General features: G+C 41.1%; 2 protein-coding genes across 2 annotated transcripts; both read left to right on the forward strand.

Annotated features, from left to right (window-relative positions):
- The first annotated feature begins 276 nt into the window (after nt 1–276).
- Nucleotides 277–12,988, forward strand: LOC308391930 (UDP-N-acetylhexosamine pyrophosphorylase-like protein 1). The gene is made up of 10 exons (XM_080874731.1): nt 277–724; nt 8,043–8,247; nt 9,009–9,184; nt 9,257–9,429; nt 10,220–10,285; nt 10,612–10,739; nt 11,803–11,943; nt 12,053–12,235; nt 12,426–12,492; nt 12,646–12,988. Exons 1-10 carry the CDS (start codon nt 445–447, stop codon nt 12,730–12,732), a joined length of 1,506 nt encoding a protein of 501 aa, XP_080730857.1. The 5' UTR covers nt 277–444; the 3' UTR covers nt 12,733–12,988.
- A 1,770-nt stretch (nt 12,989–14,758) lies between these two features.
- Nucleotides 14,759–22,231, forward strand: LOC308391929 (UDP-N-acetylhexosamine pyrophosphorylase-like protein 1). Its single transcript, XM_080874730.1, has 10 exons — nt 14,759–15,290; nt 17,259–17,463; nt 18,237–18,412; nt 18,485–18,657; nt 19,449–19,547; nt 19,851–19,978; nt 21,041–21,181; nt 21,291–21,473; nt 21,662–21,728; nt 21,882–22,231. The coding sequence occupies exons 1-10, from the start codon at nt 15,011–15,013 to the stop codon at nt 21,966–21,968; spliced, it is 1,539 nt and encodes a 512-aa protein (XP_080730856.1). The 5' UTR covers nt 14,759–15,010; the 3' UTR covers nt 21,969–22,231.
- The last annotated feature ends 1,325 nt before the right edge of the window (nt 22,232–23,556 follow it).

Here is a 23,556-nt window from a genome sequence, read left to right on the forward strand (position 1 = left end):
TGAAATTAAAGTAAATACATTAACAATTCTGTTTTGCAGTGTTAGTCAGTAAGTGACTGGCTGCTCCTGTATGGGATCAGAACGATGTCACCTTATCCCATAGTCCAGCCAAGAATGCGATTCACATTCGTATATACGCAGCTAATCAACGTTGCTGACAGGCTATGACAGCGTCCTTAACAGCTTTGTCGTGAATTTGCTGTCGTGGCCTTTGGTCTCGTGGCGTGGTCTGACTGACAGGAAGCAGTAAACACGGAAGTGCATAAAGACGCTTTTGACTTGCCTTCTACAGTGTATCCTGTATGACAGGATTCCTGAGAGCTGCAGTCACGAGTTTTTCCTGACATTCAGCCACGTCCTCCGGAGCAGCGTGTTTCTGCTGCCTGATCGGAGGAGAAAGTTGGACATGTATTGATCTAAAATTGCTTCGGACTAAAACGCAAAATGCCTTGTTTTGAGCAAGTAAAGCATGGTTTGGAGAGCGCAGGGCAGGCGCACGTCCTGCAGTTTTGGCCGGAGCTGTGTGAGGAGGAGCGGGATGTTTTCCTCGAGGAGCTGGCTCAGCTGGACCTGAAAGGGCTGAAGGATCACTGTGAAGGGGCCGCGAAGGCTGCAGCCTCCCCGCCTGACAGTTTGGATCAGCACATAGAGCCGATCCCCCCTGAGTTCATCGGTAGCGTGAAGAAAAGTGGGAGAGACTCTCTAGAAGAGTGGGAAAGACGAGGTAAAATACACATTTGGTGCACGAGTAACGCGTTCAGACACGGAGGGGGGGGCAAACGTGCAGACAGTCGTTACATAAGTACAGATACTGAGTGGTAAATGTAATGTTCTTATTCCTCTATGAATAAAACATCAAGAATTGCTCCTGCTGCTAGCTTCAGCTAGCTGTTTATTATTCTTTCTACCACGATCACTTTCTTCTTCTATTCTGTATATCTCATTGATTACAGAGCGCCCCCTGTGGGTAGCTTCAAAAATAGCAACTATCATTACATCCCCTTTCCAAACAGGTTGGTGTTATACTAACCACAATTCCAAAGAGAACTGTTACTCTGTAACATCTGAACATTCTTGTCTAACATTCAACATGTTATAAATTGTGCAACAAGCTACATTCAGTAGTATTCTTTTTTTTTTTTTTATAACCAAAAATTGTAGCACAAGTCAAACAAAATAAATCCAAATGTATACCTTACATCTTCCAGAATGAACCAAATGAATCCCATACAGCCCTCAAGCACATTAGAACTCTTCACCTTTGACAGCTTGAACAGTCAATAACACATAACTCAGCAGGTATCAATTAAGTGTGAACAATTACTATTCTAAATGAATTATTATCCGTTGTTTACTTGTGATTTATTATTATTATTTTTTAACAATTCTTTACCACAACAGTTCACACTTGTTCTATGAGCCTCTCTGTAGGTTTCTTAGGTCTGGTAGACCTTCTCAGTATCTCAGACATTGGGGAAGGTGAAGGAGGCTCACTGTGGTGCTCAACAGGGTTAGCACCTCATTGTTCAGTTCCAGTCTCTGTGTCCTGATGTTTAACATCCTGTGTCTTTAACAGACTTCTCCGGTTTCTTCTTAACACTTGTCCATTCTCTGTCTGAACAGCAAACGATCTGGGCCCTACTTCGCTGAGAACTGTTGCTTTTTTGTCCCAGAAATCTGGACCTGCAATCCTCACAACATCTCTTTCCTGAAGCGGTTCCAGACGCCTTGCAGTTTTGTCATAGTTCCCTTTCTGTCTGTGCTTGAGTTTCATTCTTTTGTCGGTCAGCTTGTTGTCATGTGCATTGTCATTTTCCTTGGAAATGTGTGGAAGTGTGGTGCGGAGCTTGCGATGCATGAGTAGCTCAGCAGGTGATGCCCCACACTCCAGTGATGAAGCTCTGTAGCTTAGCAGAGCCAGGTAAGGGTCGGTCTTACTGTCTCTTGCTTTTTTGAACAATCTCTTTACTATTTGGACTCCTTTTTCTGCCTGTCCATTCGCTTGGGGATACAAGGGACTAGAGGTGATATGTTGAAATCCATATTGTTTTGCAAAGTCACTAAATTCTCTACAGTCATATTGTGGACCATTGTCACTGATGACACACTGTGGAATTCCATGTCTGGCAAAAAAGCCCTTCATGTGTGTGATGACTGACTGTGCTGATGTACTGGAAAGCTGTGCCACTTCTGGATAATTAGAATAGTAGTCAATCACCAAAACATAGTCCTTGCCATCCAGATGAAATAAATCCGTGCCTACCTTTTGCCATGGTGCAGTGGGTAGATCTGCTGCCAGCATTGGCTCTTTTGTTTGTTTGTAGTGATGTTTGAGACATGTTTCACATTTCTGTATCATCTCCTCAATATCCCTGTTGATGCCTGGCCAGTAAACTGCTTCTCTCGCTCTCCTTTTACATTTCTCCACTCCAAGATGTCCTTCATGGATACGCTGAAGCATGTCCTTCCGCATGGATTGAGGAATGACAATCTGGTTTTGTTTCAGCACCAGCCCATTAGCCATGCATAAATCAGCTCGCACAGAGTAGAACCCTGGACAGACTCCTTTTGACCACCCATTCTGTATAAGGTGGGATACTTTCTGCAGCACTGGATCTTTTGTCGTCTCCTGTACAATTTGCTGCAACATGACATCTGATGCTGGGAGTGAGGCAGTTACCATGTTTACATGTGTTTCAGCCTCCTCGGCTGTAGTGCTGACTAACCTGTCACCACTTGGTGCTGGCGCTCGGGATAAAGCATCCGCGAGTACGATATATTTCCCAGGCGTGTAGATCAGCTCAAAATCATAGCGCTGCAACACCATCATCATGCGCTGAATTCTGGGTGACATGTCGTTGAGGTTCTTTTTTCTGATCGAGATGAGAGGTTTGTGATCAGTCTCTGCTGTAAAGGTTGGTAATCCATATACATAGCTGTGAAATTTTCCACACCCAAACACTAAGCCCAAAGTCTCTTTTTCAATTTGAGCATAGCGTTGTTCAGTTTCTGTCATTGATCTGGACGCATATGCTACAGGTTGCCACTTGTCTTTGTTCCTTTGGAGCAGAACTGCTCCCAAGCCATCTTTTGAGGCATCTGTTGAAATTTTTGTTGGCTTTGATGGATCAAAGAATGTCAAGACCGGCTCTGTAGTTACAGTTTCCTTCAATTTTTTCCACTCTTTCTCATGCCGGACCGTCCACTCGAACACTGTGTTGTGCTGTAGCAGCTCCCTTAGGCATGCTGTCTTGGAGGTAAGATTAGGAATGAACTTACCCAGAAAGTTGATCATCCCCATTGCTCGCAAGACACCTTTTTTGTCAGTGGGTGCTGGCATATCCAATATGGCTTGTACCTTTGACTGATCAGGTTCCACCCCTTCACTTGTAACCTTCTCTCCCAGGAAGGTCATCTCTGAAACACCAAAGAGGCACTTGTCTCTATTCAGTTTAAGTCCATTCTTGTTAACTCTCCACAAAAGTTTCTCCAGCCTTTCATCATGTTGTTGCCTTGTATTTCCCCAGACTACGAGGTCATCTATGTAGACTCTGGTGCCTTCCAGCCCTTCGATCAGGGACTCCATTGCCCTGTGGAAGATCTCTGGTGCTGATTTAATTCCAAATGGGAGCTTCAAGAAACAGTAACGCCCAAATGGCGTGTTAAAGGTAGTGTACCTGCTGCTTTCTGGGTCTAGCCTCAGCTGCCAAAATCCATGTGATGCATCCAGTTTGCTAAAAAACTTAGCTCCTGCCATTTCACTCATTATTTCCTCTCTCTTAGGGATCTGATAATGCTCTCTTTTAATATTTTCATTTAGATCTTTGGGATCAAGGTAGACTCTTAAGGCACCTGTATTCTTTTTCTTGACACAAGTGATAGAGTTCACCCAGTCTGTGGGCTCTTCCACTCGTTCAATGACACCCATTTGAGTCATTCTTTCAAGCTCTTTTTTCAAACTTGTCCGTAATGGAGCAGGCACTCTCCTTGGGGCATGCACCACAGGCACGGCATCATCCTTGAGCTGGATTTTGTAGGTGTAAGGCAATGTTCCATGTCCTTTGAAGACTGAAGGAAATTTACTGATAATGTCTGAACTTCCTTCATGCCCTTGGTGTTCCTGTCTTTTGCCTTGTTTGGCTTCTTTCATGGTGTCAGTATTAATCTGATAGATCCTCTTTACTAGTCCCAAATCCTCAGATGTTTTATCTCCTAAAAGTGACTCGTGTCCATCAGGTATGATGGTGAACAAAATGTTATGCTGTTTGCCTTTTGCTGTCACTTTAAGTCTGCATCCTCCTTTTGTTTGTATTGGCTGGTTATTGTAGGCCCTCAGCGGCGTGACTTTCTCTGTAAATCTTCTAGGCTTCTCAGTCAGTGCCTTGAAATCCTTCTCATTGATCAAGTTAGCTTTGGCCCCTGTGTCAATTTTAAATGTTACAGTTGTCCCATTGACTAACAGTGGAGCAGTCCATTTATCATTTGTGACTGAACTAACACTTTGGCCAGTGTTATGTCTTGAAGACTGTGCATTGACATCTTCTTCATGTGACACCATCTTAATGAAAAATGTTTCACTTAGATCATCACTGTCATCTGTGTCTTCCTGCACAGTGTGTACTTTTTGTCCCTTGTTTTTGGAGAGACACATTTTTGCATAATGGTTTTGTCCTTTACATTTTGCACATTTTTTTCCATATGCGGGACATTGTTTTGGTCTGTGTTTCTCTCCGCATCTCTTGCAAGTGAACATTTCATTGTCACACGTTTTGTTTTTGTTGTCGTTGTTTTTGAATTTACTCCATGGCTTTCTTTTAATCGACACTGCGTTCACTGCCTCATTTTCTTGTTGCGCTGCTCCTTGAACAGGCTCTCTAAACGTCAGTACAGGTTGTCATGCTAGCTCACTGGCTTGACTTATCTTTATAGCACTTTCCAGCGTTAATTCTGTTTCTCTCAACAGTTTCTGTCGGAGCTTCTTCTCATTAGTTCCAAACACTATTTGATCTCGTATCATAGAGTCTCTGAGATCACCAAAATTGCAGGACTGAGCTTTGATCTTGAGGTCTGTGAGAAAAGTATCAAATGACTCACCCTGATGCTGTAAGCGTGAGCGAAAGACGTATCTCTCGTATGTTTCATTTTTCTTTGACAGACAGTGCTCGTCAAATTTCTTCATGACTTCATCAAAGTTATCTTTGTCCTCGGGCTGAGCAAACACAAAAGTGTTGAAGACCTCTATTGCTTCTGTGCCGGCGATGGTGAGCAGCATGGCTATTTTCCTTTCATCTGCCCGTCGATCCACTCCGACAGCTGCAATATACAGTTTGAACTGCTGTTTGAAAGTCCTCCAACTTGCATCCACGTTTCCAGTCAGTTTCAACGGACTTGGCGGTTTTATTGCATCCATCTTGTTGCGTTGCTTCTTATTCTTAACCCGTCTCCTGGTACCATGTAATGTTCTTATTCCTCTATGAATAAAACATCAAGAATTGCTCCTGCTGCTAGCTTCAGCTAGCTGTTTATTATTCTTTCTACCACGATCACTTTCTTCTTCTATTCTGTATATCTCATTGATTACAGAGCGCCCCCTGTGGGTAGCTTCAACAAGCAGAGAAGGGGGAGAGGGGGCATGGTAAAGTTATATCATTTTCTTATGATGGAAAGGTTAATGGATTATACTTTTTTTGCATTTTGTGATTGGACCACCAACTATAGATGGAAACCTGAGCATGCGCACAGAAGGCTTATCCGATTATCTGGACTAGATTAGGAGTTAAAATTGGATTTCACAAGGTGTGAGAATGCTAAAATCAGTTGTGGTTAAAAGAATAACAAGTTGTAACAATTTCTCTTGTGAGTTCCAGGAGATTTCCGAGTAGGCCGGTTGTTCAGTGATGACGCGACGAATCCTACTTCCGGGTCTAAAGTAGTCTGCGTTTAATATAGCTTTTGTGTTGTTAACATGTTTAATGTTATGTATTTTCTTCTATTTGATCTCAAAAAGCTCCTAAAACAGTCAGTGATCACTGTTGACCTCCCTCGGCTTTTATTACCACTAATCATTTATTTAAGCTCAGTCTTTAAAACCTTAGGATGTAACTACAGCCCAGCCCATGCAGCAGTATATGAATGACTAACCTCGTATTGTGGATGGATTATCTCAGTTGTTCTCCTGGCTGAAGTTTGGTCCTTTTACAGCATCCTGCCATGCGATTACATTTGTTCCTGACCACCGAGAACACTCATGGTAACTTTTATCGAGTGGAAAAAAAGTTAGCTTGTTTATATTATGCTAACATAGCTGTGTCGCTAGCGGTCACCTAGCACATCATTATATACCAGCTAGCCAAACTTCAGTAACCCTACAAACGTCACTGCTGTTTAGTTTTCTGTCTTCATTTATGCTGGAAGTGATAGCAGAGCTGTACGTTTTAATTTGTTTCCAAAACCCCGCAGTCAGGACATGCTATATTGTATTTAGATAGAAGCTAGCGAGCTAACTCCCTGCTAACTTCTAACTCCGTTAAATGTCATAAATTCCGTTTTCATGGATGCCTGGATGTTAAACTCAATTCTTACACCTGGTAGAGCAGAACGCTGATCATTTTATTAAAGATGAAAGACTTTAGACAGTTTTTCAACTCTCAGTAATGCCATAGTGATCATTTGATATATGGACCTGCAGCGGAGTTTAGACCCAGACACGGCTAGTGACGTCAGACTGAACAACCGGATAGGCAATGATCAGTTTAGACTTGCCGCTGCTGCTCTGAGGTTAACTGTCTTTCCACAACTCAGTTAATCCAAATATAAGCACATATTACATGAGAGGACATGGCGGATTTCCAACTCGTCTACATTATAATCCTGAAATTCAGTGACAATCGGAGAACAGAACAAATGTGATGTTTGCTTTGAGGGTGCTGATGGAGAAGTGCACAGAAGGTTGGAAGGAGCTTCGCTGTGTCTTTGTGGATCAAGAGAAAGCATAGGACAGGGTGCCAAGAGAGGAACTGTGATACTGCATGAGGAAGTCGAGAGTGGCAGACACGTGAGAGTGGTGCAGGGCATCCAATGAAGACAGTGAGACAGTGGTGAGCTGTGCATGAGCAGTGACAGATCAGTTAAAATGAAGCTACAGACTTTGGTTGCACAAGAGAGGTAAAGAAAAAAGTGCAGGCAGTGTGGAGACGAGTGTCAGGGGCGATTTGTGACAGAAAGAGAGCAGCAAGAGTGAAAGGGAGGTTTTACAGAATAGTGAGCTACTGTGTTGTTGTTTTTTTGTTTTTTTTTTCAGGCTTAGATTTAAATCATTTTGTTGACTATATTTTGATGAGATGATGAAATGGTAAGGGCTAACAATAGCAACCTTGGTTAGGAAGCACAAACTCCTTCAGTGGCGCTAACACATCACAGGACATATTATTTGTTAATTCCTTAATCTTCCAGTATTTGAGCACAAACACAGTTAAGTCCTTTTCACTGTGGCCAAGTAGATGGCAGTCTGCTACAGCTGCCTGTAGATGCAGACAGATGCACACATAACTTTAGGCCTTAAAAGAGAGGTTGCGTATTTAGAGAGATTTTTAAATCCTCTCTTAAATGGACTCTATAGAGAAATGTTTAATATACATATAATGTAAAAACATATAATTTACATATAAATTTATTCTGATTTTTACTTTAAAAAAAATAATCCAAATCAAGTCAGAGCCATTTGCCCTGGCAGTACTTTAAAAGCTATGACATGAAATGATCTGACACTGGGCTGTCATTGCTTTATTGCTGTCCTCTGTGATTGTCATGAGTAAGCACTGCTGGGTTATGACAGCAAATAAAACTGAGTAATTTCTAAGCTCCACAAAATTTATCTCTGAAGAACGCTTCTATAAAATTATGAATAGAGTAATAAGTTCGTTATAGTTATATAATTATAAATTAAAATACGTTTTTATAGAAAGTTTAAGTTATAGAAGTAAACAATTCCCTTGTGTGTGCTTCTGCTCATTTTAGCTTTTTCTTTTTCTTCCCAATAACAGGGCTGCTGGAAATCTCGGAGAACTGTGTTGGAGTCCTGCTCTTGGCTGGTGGTCAGGGGACCCGTCTTGGTGTTCCGTACCCTAAAGGAATGTACAATGTTGGGCTGCCGAGTGGCAAAACTTTGTATCAGATCCAGGCAGAACGCATTCGCAAAATCCAAGAGCTTGCAGACAGCAAACATGGCTCTAAATGCACTGTTCCATGGTAGGTTCCTCTTGCTCTGCTAATCTGATAAAGTGTAAGAGTATATACTCAAAGTCAAAGTAAAAACCCTGATGCATTTTCTCTTTCTATAAGTTTTTGTAATGTTAACTTTTTCAATAAAGTCAACATTAACCTCCTAGGACCTGGCGTCCACATATGTGGACATCACATTTTGGGTTATTTAGACCAAAATACTAAATCTTGCTCTACAAGGGCCTGATATCCACTTACTGCTACTGTTCTATCGAAAGTTTAAACGAATATCCTCATATGTGGCTGAAATTTTCTTAGAAACAAAAATCAGGTAAAAAAAAAAAAATCGGGTAATTCTTTAAGTTAACATTGGTTTGAAAACGTGGCTGTGGTTCATGTGGTTGAGAATGTCATCTACTAATCAAAAGGTCTGCTTGCCAAAGTGTCCTTGGCCAAGACACTGATTCTCAGGTTGTCCCTGCATCCATCGGAGTGTGTGAATGTTAGAAAGCATTTAGGCATTAATAAAAGCACCATATCAGAGTGTGCGTGATTGTAGTAGAAAGTATTTTCAGTGCTCAACTAAGTAGAATGGCTCTATACCACTCGGCATCACTTCCTTTTAGCTTTTACATGGATAATAGTTTTAATTTTTCAAAACATTTTTCTAAATAGATTTTGCTAATGCTGCATTCAGTTTAACCCCCGAAACAGGAGTTCCACAATAGTCCTCCACTGCTGCAGACTGTGTGTAACGGTGTATAATCTCTACCCTCTGTGCTCTTCAGGTACATAATGACCAGTGAATTCACTCTGGCTCCAACTGAGACTTTTTTTAAGGAGAACAACTATTTTGGACTGGAACCAACAAACATCGTTATGTTTGAGCAAAGAATGATTCCAGCTGTGACATTTGATGGAAAAGTCATCTTGAAGGATAAAGGGAAGATAGCCATGGCACCAGGTGGGTGCATATGAAGTTACACAGAAGAGTCAGAAACAAATATGAGTGGAGTTATCTAAACTTTGGTTTCAGATGGTAATGGAGGTCTGTACCAGGCACTGGTGGACAATAAGGTGCTGGAGGACATGAAGAAAAGGGGAGTAAAGTACCTGCATGTGTACTGCGTGGACAACATTCTGGTCAAGATGGCCGATCCTGTGTTTATTGGCTTCTGTGTGAGCAAGGGCGCTGACTGTGGGGCCAAGGTGGAGTAATACAGCATCACACAGTATACATGAAAGAATACATTAAGATGTCTTTTACATTGTAATTGAATATAATTGTTATGTTCCCCTGGGGGGGGGTCTAGGCGGGGAGGGGGAAGTAACAAAAGTGACCGGGTCAGAAAAAGGAGTCAAGGAGGCGAAACAGTTAATTAAAACAGTTTTATTGAAGTAATTCAACTAAAAGAGACGGACAAGCCGCTATCACCATAAAAGTAACACAAACAAAACTCAGGCGTTGGTCAGTAATGCAAAATGTCAAAAGGAAAACGCAGCTCACTAGCTGAAAACCACAAAACACAGCTCACCAGCTGGAAACACCGCAAAAACACTCAGCTCACTAGCTGTACCCACACAAATGGCACTCTGGCCCAGAGCTCACCCTGCTCTGGGCTTAAATACCTTTAATTGCTGATGGGAGTCAGCTGTACAGGAGGGAAAGGTGGCACCTCGGGCAGGAGGTAGTGGGACACTCCCACACAGGCATCCTCAGGAGAGAGAGAGGCCCTGCTAGGGCCGTAACAATAATCAATAGAAGGATTATATTTTGTGGAAAGTGAATTTCGTTTTTGTTTCTTATGAATATTTTCTTTGGACTCTCACGTTAAACAAAGTTACTTCAGCTACAATAAATCGTACAGAACTGTGTCCAGTACGAGTATCTGTGTAGTCATTAGAGCAGACTGCATATAGCCAAGTGATTGGCTGTACACGAGTATGCTAATGGTTTCTCCTAATTCTTCCTTGTTCGTCCACCTCTGTCTTGCTGTAGGTGGTGGAGAAGGCGTACCCTACAGAGCCGCTCGGCGTGGTTTGCAGAGTACGAGGGGTATCCCAGGTTGTCAGAGATATACAGTTAACAAACAGTCAGGTGAATAAAAAACACTGAGACACTTGGAGACTGTTAACGTGCTGCACGGGTGAGGGCTCAGAGAGCAATCACATCGAGCTGCAGTAGTCGTTTATTTTTATATCAAGCAGTTTCCTCTAATTTTGCGTGTGTGTGTGTGTGTGTCTAAGTTCGTATAAATGTCACTGGGTGCACTTCCTGTTTCTAGAGACAGAGTGAGTAGTACATTTTGTTCTTGTCTTATTAAGAGTAAAATATGAACATATACTTTAATGCAACATAAAACTCATAAAAGCGTTTCTTCTTTAACACAGGTGGTCGAGTACAGTGAGGTCCAGCCACAGACGGCTGAACTGCGAGGACCTGGAGGAGAGTTGGTTTACAGTGCTGGAAACATCTGCAATCACTTCTTTACCAGGAGCTTCCTGCAGGATGTGGCAGAGTAAGGGGCAGCACAACATTATAAACAATTGAATGGCAGCTTTTAGTAGTACACAAATGACCAAATAAAATTAAGAAAGAACAAATTTGAGCTCTTTTTATTCTGCAAGTTACACTTACAGTAAAGATCTGGCTGTTTCAGTGTATGCTCTTTGTTAAAGAGTCCACAAATAGACCAAAACAATATATTAGTGCATAAATGTGTACTGTCCCAGCCTGTTGGGGTATCTTAGCTTCAATTAGTTTTTAGTGAGCACGTAAACCTCTAGAACAGGGGTGCCCAATCCCGGTCCTCGAGAGCTACTATCCTGCAGCTTTTAGATGCATCCCTACTCCAACACAGCTGAATCAAATGGTTTGATCTCTTCAGCATGCCATCATGTTTGGCAAAGGCCTGATAACAAGCCATTCATTTGATTCAGGTGTGTGGGAACAAGGATGCATCTAAAAGCTGCAGGACGGTAGCTCTCGAGGACCGGGATTGGGCACCCCTGCTCTAGAAGGTAGTAGTTGCTATAGTTCAGTGATTCTCACTTCATAATCATTGTTGGGGAGTTCTTTCTTTCTAGGGATCTGCAGCAACGCTGAGGTGTGTGGTGCAGTTCTATGCAAAAGTCTTAAAACACTACTTGAGTTTCTTTATATTTTGCTTCAAAGGAGCTCGCCTTTGTTGTAATATTTTAAATTGGTCATGAGCAGTAGTTCTCCACGCTTTCTAAGTTTTTCAGTGGACATTGGCTGCTTTGTCACTCACTTTCAGTCCAGTCCTTGAACCTGATCTCTCTCTTTTTTTTTTTCTTTTCTTTGTTTGTTAAGACCGGCGTTAGCACTGGTCAATGATTCATTTGAGCATAAAAGGCTATTTAACTGAAGGGATGAGTCAGTGCTTTGTTTACTGATAACTGACAACTTGGCACAGAAGAAGTCTTAACATGTTTTTCACTGCCAAATTAACCAGATTTTAATTATACAGCTATTGAACTTCATTGCTCCTTGAGTATAAAACCTTCCATTTTTATGGTATTCCATTTTGTTTGGTGCTGCTAACATATTTCATCTTTTAGGAAATATAAAGACCAGCTGAAGCAACATGTTGCCTTAAAGAAAGTGCCCTTTGTTGACGCACAAGGCGTTCAAGTCAAACCATCCAAATCCAATGGCATAAAGATGGAGAAGTTTGTTTTTGACGTCTTCAAATTCTCAAGGTATTAATTGCTCTACATTATCTTTCAGTTTGTATGTGTTTACACATGTTGTTTTTACTGTATAGGTGATTTGCAATTAATTAGAAATTTACTCCCTTGTATTTGGAAGGAACTTCGTTGCGTTTGAGGTTGTCAGGGAGGATGAGTTTTCCCCCCTGAAAAATGCAGATGGCTCAGCCACAGACAACCCGACCACAGCCAGGAACTCTCTGCTGGCTCAACACTGCCGTTGGGTCACATCTGCTGGAGCCACACTGTTGGATAAATATGGGAATCCCCTTCCTCTTCCCAGGTCAGAGATGCTCCTATGTACTCCACACCCTGAGGAGCTGATTTGTTGTTACTACTATTGGAATTATAATATATACTTTGTGGCATGTAGCTCTTTTTAAAATGTATGTTAGTGTTGTTTTCAGGCTGATAGAAAAAAAAAATTGAAACCTATTATTTAAATCTCAAGTTGTGCATTATTCATCCTGCAGCGTGTCAGCTGATGACAGTCCTCCGGCTCAATGTGAGATTTCACCGCTTGTCTCGTACTTTGGAGAGGTGAGAACAGTGTGTTAAATTGTGGAACCCTGCAGAGCACTTAGAGACAGCGATTCGTTCTTGTATTATAGATACACTGTGGACAAAAAGTACTCACTAAATAATTTTTTAGTTTTGCTCATGACTTAACTCCTGCCTCATCTCCTCTGTCAGGGTCTGGAGCAGCTGCTGAAAGGGAGGACAATTCATACTCCCTTTGTTCTGGATGAAAAGCAGGCCAAAAAGTTGCAAGCTCAATAGCTTTTTTTTTTTGTCATTTAGAGTTTTTTGACATTCCAAAACAGTGGATTGCAGCTTAGAGGTGTGTGCCAGGACTGCGGCAAAGACTGCTCAGTATGTTTTTTATTTTTGTTTTGTTTTTTAATTTTGAATTGTATGTAATTATGATCATATCCAAATGTCACTTTGATAACCTACAATGTGATGTTGTTTCCTGGGGGGAGAATTTCTAAAAGAAAAAAGAAATTGATCCACAAAAAATAAAAGAATATCAAAAATAAACCACTTTCATCTATTTTGTCTTTTGATAATCCAGAATACATGTGTGTGGATGATGGGGAGACGTGTGGATGAGTGAATGCCTGTTGAGTTACTTACTACCTTGGGTTAACCCCACCCCCCATAGAGACCCATGAGGGAGGGTGTTTTACTGACTGATACAGTCACTTAGATAATAAAGTATTTTAACTTGAATGTCTAAGAAACACAACATATTAATGAAACAGTCTACTTACTGAGCACATCTGGCTGTTAGGTCACGAAATCACCCCTTCTTCTGCAAATGCAGAGAGAGAGGCAAAACCAGACTTTAATGAGTTCAGCTGTTAAATAAACTAGTTCATGACTGACTGTTTGTCTTTTGTTTGGAAACTTAAAACATAGACATCCTAAGCTCCTGTAAATATGAAACTGCAAAATGAATTTGTCACATCAAGCTCCAGCAGTGGAAGACGTCCGTGCATAATTGTTTGGCAATTTGTAATTGTGAAGACGAATGTTATTGTTGAACAAATACAAAAGTGTCAGTCAATCCACAAAGAAAACTGGCCTTTGTGTTTTCCATGAGGGACTTGATCAAAACATCAGGATGCAGTGCACCGTTTGATGTAATGAGTGTCCAAACATTGGGATGTAATTGGACAAGCATGTATTAGCACACATTTTGATCACTTATATTATAACTAGTACATAATATGTAACCATGTCCTTCACCAAATTTTCATCAAAGCCATGACTTCTGGGTTTTTAAGATAAATATGTGACTTTTCACTCCGACTCTGAGGTAGGGACCCAGGTTAACATATCCTCACTCGCTGTGTTTGACTCAAAGGAAGCTTAATGCCTAGTGACAGTAAGAGAAGACTTTCAAAATAAGAAGCACCTGCCGCAAAACAATTTCACTTTCACTCAGACATTAAAAAACTAATCTGAGGTGCTTTCAACTTGGGATTTCTGGTCTGGTGACTTAGATGAATTTATCCTCAGCAGCAGTGGTGACTCTTGGTCATGTGAGCCAGTTTCGTCATAGCACTTGATGGGTTTTTACCACTGCACTTGGGGACACATTCAAAGTGTTAGCAATTTTCCATCTCACTGACTTTCAGTTCTTAAAGTGATGATGGCCTTTGTTTCCCTTTACTTAGCTGATTGGTTCTTGCCATAATATAAATTTTAACAGTTGTCAAATAGGTCTGTCAGCTGTGTACCAACCTGATTTCTGCCCAGCACAACTGATGGTCCCAGCCCCACTAAGAAGACAAGAAATTCCACAAATTAAACCTGACAGGCACACCTGTGAAGTGAAAACCATTTCAGGTGACTCCATCATGAAGCTCAGTGAGAGAAGACCGAGGGTTTGCAGCGCTGGCAACAAAACAAAGGGCGGCTACTTTGAGGAATTTAAATATAAAACGTATTTATTTATCAGTTGTTTCTTTTATGCATAATTCCATATATCTTGCTTCATATATTTGATGTCTTTAGTTTGTATCTACAATGTAGAAAGTAGTAAAAAATAAATAAATTAAGAAAAACCGTTAAATGAGAAAGTGTGTCCAAACCTTTGGATGTTATGTTTAACTATCTATGAACTGAACCAAATTAGTTCCTCCCTTTACCGTAATGCCCAGTTACACTACAAAACAACTTTAGTCTGATCGGGTTTTTCTGTTGTTTTTTTTAGTGGATGCGGCTTTAACCACAGTGTGCAGTCAGGTGATCAGACGCTGACTTAACAGCTTTGTCGTAAATTTGCTGTCGTGGCCTTTGGTCTCGTGGCGTGGTCTGACTGACAGGAAGCAGTAAACACGTTTTGACTTCTGTAAACATGGAAGTGCATAAAGACGCTTTTGACTTGCCTTCTACAGTGTATCCTGTATGACAGGATTCCTGAGAGCTGCAGTCACGAGTTTTTCCTGACATTCAGCCACGTCCTCCGGAGCAGCGTGTTTCTGCTGCCTGATCGGAGGAGAAAGTTGGACATGTATTGATCTAAAATTGCTTCGGACTAAAACGCAAAATGCCTTGTTTTGAGCAAGTAAAGCAGGGTTTGGAGAGCGCAGGGCAGGCGCACGTCCTGCAGTTTTGGCCGGAGCTGTGTGAGGAGGAGCGGGATGTTTTCCTCGAGGAGCTGGCTCAGCTGGACCTGAAAGGGCTGAAGGATCACTGTGAAGGGGCCGCGAAGGCTGCAGCCTCCCCGCCTGACAGTTTGGATCAGCACATAGAGCCGATCCCCCCTGAGTTCATCGGTAGCGTGAAGAAAAGTGGGAGAGACTCTCTAGAAGAGTGGGAAAGACGAGGTAAAATACACATTTGGTGCACGAGTAACGCGTTCAGACACGGAGGGGGGCAAACGTGCAGATAGTCGTTACATAAGTACAGATACTGAGTGGTAAATACTCTAGTAATCATCATCATATATGAACGTGTGCAAATATGTACACAGAACAGTTCAAAATGGCGAACACTTTAAAGTTAATTGTAGTGTTTTCATATTAAATTGGTTGAAAAATAATTGTTTTAAATTACTTTGGAAACACTTTAGCCACCAGCTACCTGGCGTTAGGAGTGATAACCAGCCTTAGCAGAGGAGAGGGGGCATGGTAAAGTTATATCATTTTCTTATGATGGAAAGGTTAATGGATTATACTTTTTTTGCATTTTGTGATTGGACCACCAACTATAGATGGAAACCTGAGCATGCGCACAGAAGGCTTATCCGATTATCTGGACTAGATTAGGAGTTAAAATTGGATTTCACAAGGTGTGAGAATGCTAAAATCAGCTGTGGTGAAAAGAATGACAAGTTGTAACAATTTCTCTTGTGAGTTCCAGGAGATTTTCCGAGTAGGCTATAGGCAATGATCAGTTTAGACTTGCTGCTGCTGCTCTGAGGTTAACTGTCTTTCCACAACTCAGTTAATCCAAATATAAGCACATATTACATGAGAGGACATGGCGGATTTCCAACTCGTCTACATTATAATCCTGAAATTCAGTGAGTTAATCTGATGAGCAACATCATCTTAAATTCAAATTGATGTCTGCATCTATAATAAAGCTAATGAGCCATCAAATGAAGATATAGGAAAGAGTTTTAGTAGCTAGGCTAAGAAGAGAGGTGACAATCGTTGAACAGAACAAATGTGATGTTTGCTTTGAGGGTGCTGATGGAGAAGTGCACAGAAGGTTGGAAGGAGCTTCGCTGTGTCTTTGTGGATCAAGAGAAAGCATAGGACAGGGTGCCAAGAGAGGAACTGTGATACTGCATGAGGAAGTCGAGAGTGGCAGACACGTGAGAGTGGTGCAGGGCATCCAATGAAGACAGTGGTGAGCTGTGCATGAGCAGTGACAGATCAGTTCAAATGAAACTACAGACTTTGGTTGCACAAGAGAGGTAAAGAAAAAAGTGCAGGCAGTGTGGAGACGAGTGTCAGGGGCGATTTGTGACAGAAAGAGAGCAGCAAGAGTGAAAGGGAGGTTTTACAGAATAGGGAGCTACTGTGAGTTTTTTTTTTTTTTTTCAGGCTTAGATTTAAATCATTTTGTTGACTATATTTTGATGAGATGGTGAAATGGTAAGGGCTAACAATAGCAACCTTGGTTAGGAAGCACAAACTCCTTCAGTGGCGCTAACACATCACAGGACATATTATTTGTTAATTCCTTAATCTTCCAGTATTTGAGCACAAACACAGTTAAGTCCTTTTCACTGTGGCCAAGTAGATGGCAGTCTGCTACAGCTGCCTGTAGATGCAGACAGATGCACACATAACTTTAGGCCTTAAAAGAGAGGTTGCGTATTTAGAGAGATTTTTAAATCCTCTCTTAAATGGACTCTATAGAGAAATGTTTAATATACATATAATGTAAAAACATATAATTTACATATAAATTTATTCTGATTTTTGCTTTAAAAAAATAATCCAAATCAAGTCAGAGCCATTTGCCCTGGCAGTACTTTAAAAGCTACGACATGAAATGATCTGACACTGGGCTGTCATTGCTTCACTGCTGTCCTCTGTGATTGTCATGAGTAAGCACTGCTGGGTTATGACAGCAAGTAAAACTGAGTAATTTCTAAGCTCCACAAAATTTATCTCTGAAGAACGCTTCTATAAAATTATGAATAGAGTAATAAGTTCGTTATAGTTATATAATTATAAATTAAAATACGTTTTTATAGAAAGTTTAAGTTATAGAAGTAAACAATTCCCTTGTGTGTGCTTCTGCTCATTTTAGCTTTTTCTTTTTCTTCCCAATAACAGGGCTGCTGGAAATCTCGGAGAACTGTGTTGGAGTCCTGCTCTTGGCTGGTGGTCAGGGGACCCGTCTTGGTGTTCAGTACCCTAAAGGAATGTACAATGTTGGGCTGCCGAGTGGCAAAACTTTGTATCAGATCCAGGCAGAACGCATTCGCAAAATCCAAGAGCTTGCAGACAGCAAACATGGCTCTAAATGCACTGTTCCATGGTAGGTTCCTCTTGCTCTGCTAATCTGATAAAGTGTAAGAGTATATACTCAAAGTCAAAGTAAAAATCCTGATGCATTTTCTCTTTCTATAAGTTTTTGTAATGTTAACTTTTTCAATAAAGTCAACATTAACCTCCTAGGACCTGGCGTCCACATATGTGGACATCACATTTTGGGTTATTTAGACCAAAATACTAAATCTTGCTCTACAAGGGCCTGATATCCACTTACTGCTACTGTTCTATCGAAAGTTTAAACGAATATCCTCATATGTGGCTGAAATTTTCTTAGAAACAAAAATCAGGTAAAAAAAAAAAAAAATCGGGTAATTCTTTAAGTTAACATTGGTTTGAAAACGTGGCTGTGGTTCATGTGGTTGAGAATGTCATCTACTAATCAAAAGGTCTGCTTGCCAAAGTGTCCTTGGCCAAGACACTGATTCTCAGGTTGTCCCTGCATCTATCGGAGTGTGAGAATGTTTGTGAATGTTAGAAAGCATTTAGGCATTAATAAAAGCACCATATCAGAGTGTGCGTGATTGTAGTAGAAAGTATTTTCAGTGCTCAACTAAGTAGAATGGCTCTATACCACTCGGCATCACTTCCTTTTAGCTTTTACATGGATAATAGTTTTAATTTTTCAAAACATTTTTCTAAATAGATTTTGCTAATGTTGCATTCAGTTTAACCCCCGAAACAGGAGTTCCACAATAGTCCTCCACTGCTGCAGACTGTGTGTAACGGTGTATAATCTCTACCCTCTGTGCTCTTCAGGTACATAATGACCAGTGAATTCACTCTGGCTCCAACTGAGACTTTTTTTAAGGAGAACAACTATTTTGGACTGGAACCAACAAACATCGTTATGTTTGAGCAAAGAATGATTCCAGCTGTGACATTTGATGGAAAAGTCATCTTGAAGGATAAAGGGAAGATAGCCATGGCACCAGGTGGGTGCATATGAAGTTACACAGAAGAGTCAGAAACAGATATGAGTGGAGTTATCTAAACTTTGGTTTCAGATGGTAATGGAGGTCTGTACCAGGCACTGGTGGACAATAAGGTGCTGGAGGACATGAAGAAAAGGGGAGTAAAGTACCTGCATGTGTACTGCGTGGACAACATTCTGGTCAAGATGGCCGATCCTGTGTTTATTGGCTTCTGTGTGAGCAAGGGCGCTGACTGTGGGGCCAAGGTGGAGTAATACAGCATCACACAGTATACATGAAAGAATACATTAAGATGTCTTTTACATTGTAATTGAATATAATTGTTATGTTCCCCTGGGGGGGGGGTCTAGGCGGGGAGGGGGAAGTAACAAAAGTGACCGGGTCAGAAAAAGGAGTCAAGGAGGCGAAACAGTTAATTAAAACAGTTTTATTGAAGTAATTCAACTAAAAGAGACGGACAAGCCGCTATCACCATAAAAGTAACACAAACAAAACTCAGGCGTTGGTCAGTAATGCAAAATGTCAAAAGGAAAACGCAGCTCACTAGCTGAAAACCACAAAACACAGCTCACCAGCTGGAAACACCGCAAAAACACTCAGCTCACTAGCTGTACCCACACAAATGGCACTCTGGCCCAGAGCTCACCCTGCTCTGGGCTTAAATACCTTTAATTTCTGATGGGAGTCAGCTGTACAGGAGGGAAAGGTGGCACCTCGGGCAGGAGGTAGTGGGACACTCCCACACAGGCATCCTCAGGAGAGAGAGAGGCCCTGCTAGGGCCGTAACAATAATCAATAGAAGGATTATATTTTGTGGAAAGTGAATTTCGTTTTTGTTTCTTATGAATATTTTCTTTGGACTCTCACGTTAAACAAAGTTACTTCAGCTACAATAAATCGTACAGAACTGTGTCCAGTACGAGTATCTGTGTAGTCATTAGAGCAGACTGCATATAGCCAAGTGATTGGCTGTACACGAGTATGCTAATGGTTTCTCCTAATTCTTCCTTGTTCGTCCACCTCTGTCTTGCTGTAGGTGGTGGAGAAGGCGTACCCTACAGAGCCGCTCGGCGTGGTTTGCAGAGTACGAGGGGTATCCCAGGTTGTCAGAGATATACAGTTAACAAACAGTCAGGTGAATAAAAAACACTGAGACACTTGGAGACTGTTAACGTGCTGCACGGGTGAGGGCTCAGAGAGCAATCACATCGAGCTGCAGTAGTCGTTTATTTTTATATCAAGCAGTTTCCTCTAATTTTGCATGTGTGTGTGTGTGTGTGTGTGTGTGTCTAAGTTCGTATAAATGTCACTGGGTGCACTTCCTGTTTCTAGAGACAGAGTGAGTAGTACATTTTGTTCTTGTCTTATTAAGAGTAAAATATGAACATATACTTTAATGCAACATAAAACTCATAAAAGCGTTTCTTCTTTAACACAGGTGGTCGAGTACAGTGAGGTCCAGCCACAGACGGCTGAACTGCGAGGACCTGGAGGAGAGTTGGTTTACAGTGCTGGAAACATCTGCAATCACTTCTTTACCAGGAGCTTCCTGCAGGATGTGGCAGAGTAAGGGGCAGCACAACATTATAAACAATTGAATGGCAGCTTTTAGTAGTACACAAATGACCAAATAAAATTAAGAAAGAACAAATTTGAGCTCTTTTTATTCTGCAAGTTACACTTACAGTAAAGATCTGGCTGTTTCAGTGTATGCTCTTTGTTAAAGAGTCCACAAATAGACCAAAACAATATATTAGTGCATAAATGTGTACTGTCCCAGCCTGTTGGGGTATCTTAGCTTCAATTAGTTTTTAGTGAGCACGTAAACCTCTAGAACAGGGGTGCCCAATCCCGGTCCTCGAGAGCTACTATCCTGCAGCTTTTAGATGCATCCCTACTCCAACACAGCTGAATCAAATGGTTTGATCTCTTCAGCATGCCATCATGTTTGGCAAAGGCCTGATAACAAGCCATTCATTTGATTCAGGTGTGTGGGAACAAGGATGCATCTAAAAGCTGCAGGACGGTAGCTCTTGAGGACCGGGATTGGGCACCCCTGCTCTAGAAGGTAGTAGTTGCTATAGTTCAGTGATTCTCACTTCATAATCATTGTTGGGGAGTTCTTTCTTTCTAGGGATCTGCAGCAACGCTGAGGTGTGTGGTGCAGTTCTATGCAAAAGTCTTAAAACACTACTTGAGTTTCTTTATATTTTGCTTCAAAGGAGCTCGCCTTTGTTGTAATATTTTAAATTGGTCATGAGCAGTAGTTCTCCACGCTTTCTAAGTTTTTCAGTGGACGTTGGCTGCTTTGTCACTCACTTTCAGTCCAGTCCTTGAACCTGATCTCTCTCTTTTTTTTTTCTTTTCTTTGTTTGTTAAGACCGGCGTTAGCACTGGTCAATGATTCATTTGAGCATAAAAGGCTATTTAACTGAAGGGATGAGTCAGTGCTTTGTTTACTGATAACTGACAACTTGGCACAGAAGAAGTCTTAACATGTTTTTCACTGCCAAATTAACCAGATTTTAATTATACAGCTATTGAACTTCATTGCTCCTTGAGTATAAAACCTTCCATTTTTATGGTATTCCATTTTGTTTGGTGCTGCTAACATATTTCATCTTTTAGGAAATATAAAGACCAGCTGAAGCAACATGTTGCCTTAAAGAAAGTGCCCTTTGTTGACGCACACGGCATTCAAGTCAAACCATCCAAATCCAATGGCATAAAGATGGAGAAGTTTGTTTTTGACGTCTTCAAATTCTCAAGGTATTAATTGCTCTACATTATCTTTCAGTTTGTATGTGTTTACACATGTTGTTTTTACTGTATAGGTGATTTGCAATTAATTAGAAATTTACTCCCTTGTATTTGGAAGGAACTTTGTTGCGTTTGAGGTTGTCAGGGAGGATGAGTTTTCCCCCCTGAAAAATGCAGATGGCTCAGCCACAGACAACCCGACCACAGCCAGGAACTCTCTGCTGGCTCAACACTGCCGTTGGGTCACATCTGCTGGAGCCACACTGTTGGATAAATATGGGAATCCCCTTCCTCTTCCCAGGTCAGAGATGCTCCTATGTACTCCACACCCTGAGGAGCTGATTTGTTGTTACTACTATTGGAATTATAATATATACTTTGTGGCATGTAGCTCTTTTTAAAATGTATGTTAGTGTTGTTTTCAGGCTGATAGAAAAAAAATTGAAACCTATTATTTAAATCTCAAGTTGTGCATTATTCATCCTGCAGCGTGTCAGCTGATGACAGTCCTCCGGCTCAATGTGAGATTTCACCGCTTGTCTCGTACTTTGGAGAGGTGAGAACAGTGTGTTAAATTGTGGAACCCTGCAGAGCACTTAGAGACAGCGATTCGTTCTTGTATTATAGATACACTGCGGACAAAAAGTACTCACTAAATAATTTTTTAGTTTTGCTCATGACTTAACTCCTGCCTCATCTCCTCTGTCAGGGTCTGGAGCAGCTGCTGAAAGGGAGGACAATTCATACTCCCTTTGTTCTGGATGAAAAGCAGGCCAAAAAGTTGCAAGCTCAATAGCTTTTTTTTTTTTTGTCATTTAGAGTTTTTTGACATTCCAAAACAGTGGATTGCAGCTTAGAGGTGTGTGCCAGGACTGCGGCAAAGACTGCTCAGTATGTTTTTTATTTTTGTTTTGTTTTTTAATTTTGAATTGTATGTAATTATGATCATATCCAAATGTCACTTTGATAACCTACAATGTGATGTTGTTTCCTGGGGGGAGAATTTCTAAAAGAAAAAAGAAATTGATCCACAAAAAATAAAAGAATATCAAAAATAAACCACTTTCATCTATTTTGTCTTTTGATAATCCAGAAAACATGTGTGTGGATGATGGGGAGACGTGTGGATGAGTGAATGCCTGTTGAGTTACTTACTACCTTGGGTTAACCCCACCACCCCCACCCCCCCCATAGAGACCCATGAGGGAGGGTGTTTTACTGACTGATACAGTCACTTAGATAATAAAGTATTTTAACTTGAATGTCTAAGAAACACAACATATTAATGAAACAGTCTACTTACTGAGCACATCTGGCTGTTAGGTCACGAAATCACCCCTTCTTCTGCAAATGCAGAGAGAGAGGCAAAACCAGACTTTAATGAGTTCAGCTGTTAAATAAACTAGTTCATGACTGACTGTTTGTCTTTTTTTGGAAACTTAAAACATAGACATCCTAAGCTCCTGTAAATATGGAACTGCAAAATGAATTTGTCAAATCAAGCTCCAGCAGTGGAAGACGTCCGTGCATAATTGTTTGGCAATTTGTAATTGTGAAGACGAATGTTATTGTTGAACAAATACAAAAGTGTCAGTCAATCCACAAAGAAAACTGGCCTTTGTGTTTTCCATGAGGGACTTGATCAAAACATCAGGATGCAGTGCACCGTTTGATGTAATGAGTGTCCAAACATTGGGATGTAATTGGACAAGCATGTATTAGCACACATTTTGATCACTTATATTATAACTAGTACATAATATGTAACCGTCGTCCCCATTTCCATGTCCTTCACCAAATTTTCATCAAAGCCATGACTTCTGGGTTTTTAAGATAAATATGTGACTTTTCACTCCGACTCTGAGGTAGGGACCCAGGTTAACATATCCTCACTCGCTGTGTTTGACTCAAAGGAAGCTTAATGCCTAGTGACAGTAAGAGAAGACTTTCAAAATAAGAAGCACCTGCCGCAAAACAATTTCACTTTCACTCAGACATTAAAAAACTAATCTGAGGTGCTTTCAACTTGGGATTTCTGGTCTGGTGACTTAGATGAATTTATCCTCAGCAGCAGTGGTGACTCTTGGTCATGTGAGCCAGTTTCGTCATAGCACTTGATGGGTTTTTACCACTGCACTTGGGGACACATTCAAAGTGTTAGCAATTTTCCATCTCACTGACTTTCAGTTCTTAAAGTGATGATGGCCTTTGTTTCCCTTTACTTAGCTGATTGGTTCTTGCCATAATATAAATTTTAACAGTTGTCAAATAGGTCTGTCAGCTGTGTACCAACCTGATTTCTGCCCAGCACAACTGATGGTCCCAGCCCCACTAAGAAGACAAGAAATTCCACAAATTAAACCTGACAGGCACACCTGTGAAGT

Source organism: Rhamphochromis sp. 'chilingali' (genome assembly GCF_963969265.1).
Source record: "Rhamphochromis sp. 'chilingali' genome assembly, chromosome: 2".
Taxonomy (NCBI): domain Eukaryota; kingdom Metazoa; phylum Chordata; class Actinopteri; order Cichliformes; family Cichlidae; genus Rhamphochromis; species Rhamphochromis sp. 'chilingali'.

Excerpts from the sequence above, each read along its gene's own strand:
- LOC308391929 (XM_080874730.1), top strand. The coding sequence starts at position 15,011 with ATGCCTTGTTTTGAGCAAGTAAAGCAGGGTTTGGAGAGCGCAGGGCAG. Across the intron at positions 15,291-17,258 it reads AGAAGAGTGGGAAAGACGAG|GGCTGCTGGAAATCTCGGAG; the intron begins GTAAAATACACA and ends TCCCAATAACAG. Across the intron at positions 18,413-18,484 it reads GAAGATAGCCATGGCACCAG|ATGGTAATGGAGGTCTGTAC; the intron begins GTGGGTGCATAT and ends CTTTGGTTTCAG.
- LOC308391930 (XM_080874731.1), top strand. The coding sequence starts at position 445 with ATGCCTTGTTTTGAGCAAGTAAAGCATGGTTTGGAGAGCGCAGGGCAG. Across the intron at positions 9,430-10,219 it reads GCGCTGACTGTGGGGCCAAG|GTGGTGGAGAAGGCGTACCC; the intron begins GTGGAGTAATAC and ends GTCTTGCTGTAG. Across the intron at positions 12,493-12,645 it reads TTGTCTCGTACTTTGGAGAG|GGTCTGGAGCAGCTGCTGAA; the intron begins GTGAGAACAGTG and ends CTCCTCTGTCAG.